General features: G+C 35.1%; 1 protein-coding gene across 2 annotated transcripts; it reads right to left on the minus strand.

The window, feature by feature from the left end:
• Nucleotides 1–38: 38 nt before the first annotated feature.
• Nucleotides 39–6,989, minus strand: gmppaa (GDP-mannose pyrophosphorylase Aa). Of its 2 annotated transcripts, XM_084121393.1 has the most exons (13): nt 6,640–6,989; nt 5,662–5,759; nt 5,461–5,564; nt 4,587–4,779; nt 4,315–4,374; nt 4,039–4,169; nt 3,881–3,895; nt 2,522–2,656; nt 2,309–2,406; nt 2,176–2,222; nt 1,010–1,102; nt 740–908; nt 39–654 (listed from the first exon to the last, which is right to left on the minus strand). In XM_084121393.1, the coding sequence occupies exons 1-13, from the start codon at nt 6,677–6,679 to the stop codon at nt 554–556; spliced, it is 1,284 nt and encodes a 427-aa protein (XP_083977519.1). In that variant the 5' UTR covers nt 6,680–6,989; the 3' UTR covers nt 39–553. The 2 variants fall into 2 exon arrangements, with proteins under 2 accessions (XP_083977519.1, XP_083977520.1); XM_084121394.1 differs by lacking the exon at nt 3,881–3,895.
• Nucleotides 6,990–9,975: the final 2,986 nt, after the last annotated feature.

Below are 9,975 nucleotides of genomic sequence, written 5' to 3' on the forward strand. Positions count from 1 at the left end.
TCTACAAGGCCAGCAGTAAATTACTTTATTACCTTATGTGACTTAATCAAAATGTAATTTATTGCAGACGTCTAACTATTGCACTGCGCTCGGCTTTCATACGGAGAGCAGTCACAGAAACATCAATTATTCAAAACAATTACCAACACGACTGGTATCCAATTACAGGATTTTACCATTTGTCTTACCATTTTTTGTTTTACATGACATGTTAAACGCTGGAACGAAATTGTAACAGTGTACAAATAAACTGCCTTTTTTGCACCTTTCTTTGGCATTTCACTGACACAAAGGAGCCAACAAGCTGTAAATAAAATACATTTCAAGTCTTTTCAGAAACAGATTGACAAAGTGATTTTCTGTAGCAGAATTATGTTCGCATTTGTTTTATCCAGCTTTGACATGATGACACTGGTGGTAAATCTGTGCACAATACAGCACCAGACATTTTTACATGAATACCACTGAATATTCAGATGATTCATCCATTATTAATGTTTACTTTCAAAGATCTGTTTTTTGTAGATTTGTATGCAAAGGCCGTACACTGAAACTACAGTATGATCTGGTTTTTGAAGCTTCTGTTGAGGTCTTTATGTGGCAGGACGATGGAGTTGAGTATGATGACCTCAGATGGAATATTTACATTGCAGCCTGATGAGACAGAGGGAGAAGTATGTGTTTAGATAAATCACTCTCAGAAACATAATATATTCATGATGGTGTCCTATAAAATTACCTAGAATTGTAATGGAGGGTGTTAATTTTCCATCTCTGAAGAGTGTCTCGCTGTCAATTTTGGCATACGGGTCATTAGGATTCGGATCACTAGGGGTCCCTTCTACTCTGGCCCATTTGCCAATAGTGCTGCCCCAGCCCACAATACTGTTCAACACACAGCTGTGATCCTACAGAAGACACAGTCAGTTTATATGCTGTATATTGTGTTATTATGAGTCATTGGCTTCAATTTTCAGACAAAGCAATATGGAAAGTGGCATGAACTCACCTGTAAAGTAGCACCATGGAGGATGATGGACTCCCTCACACGAACTCCTGCGCCGATCGTTACTCCTGTTCCTATGGACACGTTTGGCCCTAACTGAAGGGAAAAGAAACACCAATATAACATGGTTACAAGTCATTACAGGTTATTTATAATGCAAATGATAAAACAAGTCAACCGTCCAAAAATATTTTGCACACAACAATCTCTGCGCCACTAACATCACCAAGTGAAATTGCAATAATAATGACGAACAAGTTTCCCCCGTCGTTTCCAAAAATGGACCCTATATGGTTTAGTAATAATGACCTGGGTCCAACTGTGTGTGATTCCTTAGTGCATGTTATTCTAAAGCAGAGATGCACAAACCAGGGCCCGTGTCTGTCATGCCTTATAAAATTGGAGAAAACTTTAATTTGTCATTTCTCTCTTCTTTTTTTTTACATTTGATTTAAAAAAATCAAAATATTAACATACAATTATTGGATATAATGCAACACTTTGCTGTACTTTTGGCCCACGCCCCCCAATAAAGATTGACATTTGGCCCTTCGAAGTAAAAAGTTTGGGGAAAATGTAATAATCACTTGACTAGGGAACTGATGACTTTTCTTTTGACATGACCAAGACTACACAGATAAAATAATGTGATGTTAGTATTAGTGCTGTCAAATCGATTAATTGCATCTAACAAAAGGTTTTGTTTACATAATATATGTGTGTGTGTATATATTATTATATTTATATATATTATTTATATATATATATATATATATATATATACACACACAGATATACTGTATATATATATATATATATATATAAATATGTGTGTGTGTATATATATATATATATATATATATATATACAGTATATATACATATACACACTCACAGACATATGTATAATATATATAAATATAATATATACACATATTATGTAAACAAAAACTTTTGTTAGATGTGATTAATCTCAACTAATCGATATGACAGCACATTCATTTCAAACCAAACATACTTAACATAAAATCAAATATTATTGCAAACATTTTGCACATTTCCTGCTGAACATCCCATTTTACGCAGAAGTGCAAGTTGCAAATGTTTAATATATTGAAAATGTATTGTGTTGAGAAACTCTAATCAATTTAACTATAAAAGAGAACTTACTACAGCAGTTGGATCAATGTTGGCAGTTGGATGTATATAAACATTTCCTAAAATAAAATAAAAAATGCATTAGAAGGACTGCATGAAGAGCTTTTACAGGCATACAAATTTGATATTTCCACGAAGCATTTACCTCTGGTCTTCGGCCCTCCATCTGTATTGGTAGCTAACCTCTCTGGATGTGTCTTGTGATACTGGTTAAGATACAAGCGGCTTGCATAGATCGCAGATCTGACAGAGGGGAGGGCATAACATTAACTATAATAACACAAACATTATCAAATGTGGTTACAGAGAACATAATCAGAGCATAAATCTAATGATACAGCATATGTCAAGAACTAACCCTGCAGATTTGATCTGGCTCCAGAAGCGGTCTGTTTTGTACACATATAGCTTGCCCTGTCCTGCCAGTGCAGTGAAGATGTCCTGCTCCAGACGGATCACCTCTGCCCGATGCCAGCCGTTGGACTGCTCTTCTCTGAGAACAGCACACATGCATAGTAGTAAATAAATGTTTTCATTTCACCCTCTGGTGATGTCAGGAAACTTTTTCTAATATCCAGGACAAAGTATGACATAAAATGACAAGTCATTTAAAAAGATACAAATGAATGAATGAATAAATTAATGAATTAATTAATGAAAATTAAAGGTAAATGCTACATATGCAGGGTGTTAAAGCCAACATGAAAACGTGTCACGTTTATGAGGAAATCAGAGTATTTAGTAGAGTGCAACAGTCTGGTTCCAGAAGTATAAATCACATTTTTGTTCTTACACAGTAATTTTTTATTTTGGGTGAAATATTCACAATACAGATTGTCACCATTCACGATGCATTGTTGCATTTTTATATTGTGATATATTGTGACACAATATATTGTTACACCCCTTATATACACATATATATATGTTTTGCAATAAACTTAAAATAAGTTGTAACTTTTTTTTTTTTTTTTACATATATCTTCTCTGAAAGTCTCAGGACCAAAAAAATATTCGTCCAATCATTGTATTTGAATGCAATAATAGGATGTCCTTCCTAACTGTCCTACAGCACAGACATCACACGTCAACATCATGCGACTCTCATTATGCTTTGCAGACTGACCTCTGGTTGTGTGTTCATGAGTTTTGAAGACGGCATGGCAGAGCGCTCTGAAGGGAGGGTGGGATCTAATGCTTTCAAAGCTAGCTTACAATTGCTATTGCCGAAATTGCCTACCCTAGCTTTCCCAAACACTTTTTTTAAATCCCTATGGTAAAAAAAATTGTTCCGGAACAATGGCCGCTGATAAAGCAAATAATGTAGGTTAGGACTTGACTGGATTTTGATTGTTAGCCTATAATATTATTGGTTAATATTATTATTCTCATCCACCAGACCTTGGTCAAGGTCAACAGAAAAAGAAAAGTAGTTTCAGAGGCAAAGAAAATTAAATTTGGATGAAAGAATATTAAAACAAACTTTGTATCAGGCAGCGGTTCTGCTGGATTCAGTTCTAAGTGGATTTCAGAGATCAAACCTGAAAAACAGCCTATTCATAATGGTGTAAAAAAACGTGTGTGTTAAACATGCTAACATGAATCTAGTTCACAGATCATACAAACACGTGCACTCACTGCAAAACCTACATCACACTTGCTCCTAATCAGTCTACATCATAGCCAAACCAGAGCTTCAGCCCACGTTGAAACTTACCCCTCATACGAATATCTGATGATGGAACAGGAAACAGAATGATGGCAGACAGGAAGGAGTTGGAGGGGGAAAGACAAATGAAGAGAACCAAGGAAAAGAAATGGATTAAGTATGCATGCACTTCCACTCAAGAACCCTACAGGATTTGTCCCACTCACAACAGCATGTCCTGTTGGTTCTTCTGGAAAACTTCTCCGATGTGCTGGAATATCTCTGGAGTGAACAGGTATATTCCACAGTTGATTATGTCACTCACAAATGTGCTGGGCTTCTCTACATAATGCAAGACCTGGGGGATATGATGAGACAATTATGGTCTTATTTGTTATCATGTAAACATGTTTTATTCATTATCAATTAAATCTTAACTGTAGTAAAATGTTTGAAATCCCCAGCATATAAAATGTATCCTTCCACACTGAAAACTCAAGTACCTCATCAGATTTTTCATTCTCAACAATGCAGCCGTAGTTCATGGACTGTTTTCTGTTGGCCTAAAACAATCAGATTTAAGTTTATTCATTTGATTTTCAAGAACCACTAAATCATAACAAAACATCATGGATCGATTACCAAATCTTAAGTTAAAAACAAGCTAATACTCAAGTGAGAATCCTGTTTTATAAGTGGCTTGTGCCCAGGAAAAGTCTGCATTATAAAACGTAAATGGTTTGATACAAAAATACAAGACACAAGAACTCCTTACAGTGGTGCCGAGGATGATGAAACTGTAAGCGTCTCCGTGCTCCTTCTGGAAGTCAAGCATCTCCGGCAAAGGAAACTCTGAGCACACGTCAGCGTTCATGACAAAAAACGCCTCTGGACCGCCAGACAGGATCTGATCTCTGAAATGGTAGATTCCTCCTCCAGTGCCCAGAGCAGCATATTCCTGAAGGTATCTGAGGAAGATTTAGGACAATATAAATGAAAGACTTGATTAAAGGAACTTTTCTGATTTTCCAACAATAAATACAAACGTAATATAATTAAAGGAACCGTATGTAAGATTGTGGCCAAAACTGGTACTGCAATCACTTTCAAATTACTGTAGAGCGGTGTATCCCCTCCCCCTCCCCCCTGACTCGAGGTTGCCAGATAGGCTGCAGGATCCAGCAGGAACATAGGCTCCTACAAGGAGCTTCCAATGGCAAGTGACGAGTCTTACACAGTAAGTTTTTTTTTCTGTTAATTATGTTTATGCTTCATGAGAGATGTTTTGTGTATTTCGGATTCATAACGAGGTCTTTTAGGTTTCATAACGTTAGACATTTTTTATCCGACACGTTTGTAGCTGCAGCTGTGGTAACTAGAGCAGAGCTGGCAACCCGGACGCCGAAACACTACTGACTTCGTGATTGGTAGATAGGTGGAGGGTGGCGCCAAAACACAACATGACAACATCAACATCAGTTGAGGGCTGCAACTTCACTTTTAAATGGCAATATCCTGGCCATACTACTGTTGTCAGTGATATAAGTATTTGAAATTAACATGATTTCTTAATGTCTAGTGACATATCAGGCCCATTTTATGATTAATTGAAATACATTTCTTACATATGGTTCCTTTAAGTAACTTACCTTATTGATATTTTGTAATCTTGTTGGGCGCATGACAAAAATCTGTTAAGTTCTTCATTGGGCTGATAAAAGCCAATGAGTAAGATCTCCTTCATATTCGGAAGCTTTAGAAGAAAAAAAAAAGGTCAAACAATATATGAAATGTTAAACAAGGAAACAATAAAGCATTTATTTATTGCTATATGAACTGAGCATATATACCTTAGAACAAGCCTCAATGTGATGCTGCAGCATTGGCACTCCAGCCACTGGAAACAGAGGTTTGGGCACCTCAAAAGACAGAGGGCGAAACCGGGTCCCTGTATGAACAGCAGGAAAATACAAAATCATATACTCTTATTTTATGAATTATTTCTTTAATTTAGGATACATTGTCCATGTCCAATGATACATGTCCAATGATGACAGTGATATTTTTCAAACAATTGTTTTTTTTCAAAAATCATATTATATACATAAAGGGAAAGCATAATCTCAGACAAAGAGTTTGTGTGTGTGTGTGTGTTTAAATAACGATAATGCTGCGTATGCATCTATTCTTGTAGGGTATATTTTATATCCACACAGAGTTTTGCATAACATCTCTTAAAATGACAACAAAAAAAAAGCGCTGTAGTTAGTTACAGTATCTGCACAAAATATGACTCTTAAATTCTTCATAGCAATCACTGTAATATAATAGATAAAAGAGGCCCTAAACACATGTGATACTTGAAGAGTAGCACTTAATCAGAGTGTATAGTGCCATACAGTTTGTCCATAACATAGTTGACAAATTAACCAGGGAAAACATCCTTTCCCTTGTAATTTCTAAATGATGTTTAATGATAAAACTTGGCAACTACCAGATATATTGCACTGAAGAAATATAACTGAAACCAATAGTAATTTTATAGAGAAAGCATTTTGTTGTGGTACTTTTTTTGTTGATATGAAATTTACCTCCAATTATAGAACGAGTCCAACATATGTGGATATATATATTAGTCATAAACAGTAAGAACAATAAGACATTCACCTATTCACTGATTATTCACTATTAGACATAGGCCTACACATACACACTATACCAGGTGAATTGTACATAAGTCCTTTGATTAACTTAACGTTATGTGTTTTATATTTGTCTAGTTATTCAATTCACACAATTTTCAATGATTCGAGTATGAGGGACATCACCTTTTTGAGGACCTCCGATTAGAATGACAGCCTTCAGCATGCTTACTTGCTTCTTATATATACATATATATGACAAAACCAAAAAGCTATACAAATATTGTTGTTGACGTTGAACTGGAGTCCACAGGTAGTTGAGCAAGAGGTAAGTACTCAAGCTCCTTCAGAAAATCACTTTGATGCATAAATGTCCTTACATTATTTGCATCAACGTGCAACAAAAAAAGAAGAAAAAAATACAAGAAAAATATTTTATCTATCTTATTCCAAAGGTAATCAACATGACAGCAGTAAAACCCAAATATATCACACAGCGACAGTTCCGGAAGTGCCAGAGATTCAAAATAAAAGAGGTTTTCAAAATAAAAGTAATCCTAATCCTAACTGTCCTGTATAATTAAGGGAAAAAATATTCAGATAAACAAGACATCTGAATTACATTTAGTTTAATTATTATTATTATTATGTATATATAAAAAATAGTTTGGCCTACATTAAGTTTATTATTTCATATTTTTTACATTATTGTACATACAAAAATAATTTCCTTTCACAATATTCAAGTAAACTGAAAAATGTTCTGCTCTTTATTAATGGTTGTGTTCTGTGTGGCTACTTTCTTTTTTCGAGATCCTGCTCATTGTTATCTCTTACTCAAATAGTTCTAAACGTTATGTTATGTTTCTACTTGTTGAAAGTATAATGCAAAAGCTGGTTGAATAATGTATTGTGCTGTGGTGTGGTTAATGCTTCGCATGCCTGGACACAAACACATCAAACACATTTTGCAGCCTGCTGCATGAACACACAGCCATGTCTTATCTGCCAGCCAAGACTTCCAGGCAGGTCTTTTCCATTCTAACCTTTACATAGGCTACATTTCAACATTTGCAGTTTTTGTAACTGTTCCTTTCAAAAACTCATGGGGAAATAACTATCACACTGATACCAGTATCAGATGCATTGCAGTATCAGAAGCATTATGACGAATGATGTGCAAATAAATGCTCAATCTTGATTCTGTGTCCAGTAAACTGACAAAAAAGGGGGTTTCACATGTACACCAGGTGTGAATAGAGGCCAATTCTGACTCCTGCAGGACTCTGATAAGCAGGTCCTCTGCGGGGCATTTCAGACTCTTTCATGCTAATGCAGAATTATAAGAAGGAGGGATAGAGGTTACACTGAATACACTCATAAATTTTCATAATTTCTTTAACCCACGGCTTGCTGAAAAATTATTTTTTCTTCCTTTTTTTATTTACAATCAAGAAAATGTCATGCTTCAAACAATGAGCATTAAGACATAACGTATCTAATCTAATCTATTGGATTTTATTTCCTTATCTAAAATATATCTCAATCTGATCTATTATATTTTATCTTTGCAGCCCACATAATTTAGAGCCAGCCAGGGATTACAAAAAAAGGGAAATTGCATTTCCTAAAGTAGATATATCATTGCTTGCAATAAATAAAATATAAACACACACAAACACACGTTGCATTTTCATTTTTTTTATGGGGACTTTCCATATATAATGATTTTTATATTGTACAAACTGTATATTCTATCCCTTTACACTAACCCTATACCCCTAACCTTCTACCCAACACAGGCAAACTTTTTTTTACATACAGAAAAAGAAAAAAAAAAGATTTAAGCTGTTTTCTTTATGGGGACCAAAATATGTCTCATTGCTGTCTGAATGGGAGAAAGTCTGACAATGTAAGTCAATGAGGTATTTGCAAACTTGGAGTGTATTTCTTTCTTCTTTTTTTTCTTTTTTTTAAGTAGCCTATTCTTGAAAGCTTAATAAATAGATCATTCACATGAGCATGAGTGTCCAAATGAACAGCTATGTTTTAGCGCCGTCTGTTGTTAGATAAGTTTTACTGTAGGCTACTGACCATTAACTAATGATGATTATTACAATAATGATTACAGTAAACAAGAAGCTCAGAAGCTTCTGAACTTGTTGAACGCAAAGTTTTAAGAATAAGGCAATGTGGTCATGTGAAGATAATCTTTTCAGGTCATCAGAAAAATAAAATAAAAAATAATGAACTGTTCATATTTGTTTTGTTTTTTTGTTTTGTTTTTCAAGATAAGGCAATATGGCCATGTGAAGATAATATTTTCAGGTCATCAAAAAAAAACAAAACAAAAAAAACTGTTATTTCATCATCATCATATTCTTTATTCAGGACATGCATAAAAAATGGTCCATAGCACTATACAAACATACACATAATAATAATAATAATAAAAAATAAAAAACTACAACAGTCAAAATTCCACAAACACAAGGAGAGTGTTCAAATATTAGCATAGACTAAAACGCCAATGGTTCCACAATCTCGAAGTGAACCTAACTGCACTCAATGCAGGATTCACTAGTGTTGCGATGATGCTGTTATATGACTCTGCTAATCTACACATACATCTGTACATGAGATTCCTGAGTACAGCAGGACACGTAAATACATTAGCACTTACACACATTTGGCTCGCACTGCCCCATCGTGGCAATTTAAGCAGCAGCCTCAAACCATCATTGTATGCCACATTGAGTTTCTGCATAGGCTACTGCTTTTTTTATAGCGCCGCTAAAAGTGGGCAGTGTACATTGGAGTGCAAAAAGCTTTAAGAAGTGTAGTCATCACAGATAGTGAACACATACTAAATTTGCGATTCAGCATATTAACTTGAGCATACAACATACAATACTGTCTATGAATGTCCCTATCATCAGACAGGTCATCAGTTATATAATGTCCTAAATATTTGACCTCATCACACACTTTAAGTAAAATACCCGACAGAAAAAAAGCAGGAAATGAGAGTTTATTGTCCTCCCTGCTTCTAGCAATCATTATATTACTCTTCTTAGAATTGAACGTAATATCAAAGTCTGAGCCATATTGAGAACATACCCTTAGTAGCTGTTGAAGGCCAGCACTATATGGACAAAGAATGACCAGGTCATCCGCGTACATGAGGTGGTTAATAATGGTGTCCCCAACCATACAGCCTGTTCCACATTTGTTTAACAACTTTGATAGATCATCCATATAAATATTAAAGAGAAAGGGAGATAAGATGCTTCACTGCCTAACGCCATTACTTACATTGAATGAGGCAGACATAAAGTTACCCCATTTCACATACATTGACTGATGGGCATACCAAAAGGCCAAGATTCTCACTAAATATTTGGGAGCCCCTCTGTTATGCAATTTGTAGAATAGTTTCTCATGATTTACCCGATCAAAGGCTTTAGAAGCGTCAATAAAACACATAAAGATTGTTGAATTATGCCTGTTATAAAAATCTAG

The sequence above is a fragment of the Abramis brama genome (assembly GCF_963993115.1).
Source record: "Abramis brama genome assembly, chromosome: 8".
Classification (NCBI taxonomy): Eukaryota; Metazoa; Chordata; class Actinopteri; order Cypriniformes; family Leuciscidae; genus Abramis; species Abramis brama.

Bases quoted from the DNA above. Each gene is read 5' to 3' on its own strand.
- gmppaa (XM_084121393.1), bottom strand. From the start codon at position 6,679: ATGCTGAAGGCTGTCATTCTAATCGGAGGTCCTCAAAAAG. The intron at 4,375-4,586 runs GTAAGGAGTTCT...TGATTGTTTTAG, and splicing joins TCATCATCCTCGGCACCACT to GCCAACAGAAAACAGTCCAT. The intron at 1,103-2,175 runs GTAAGTTCTCTT...TTTTCCCTTCAG, and splicing joins ACATTGATCCAACTGCTGTA to TTAGGGCCAAACGTGTCCAT.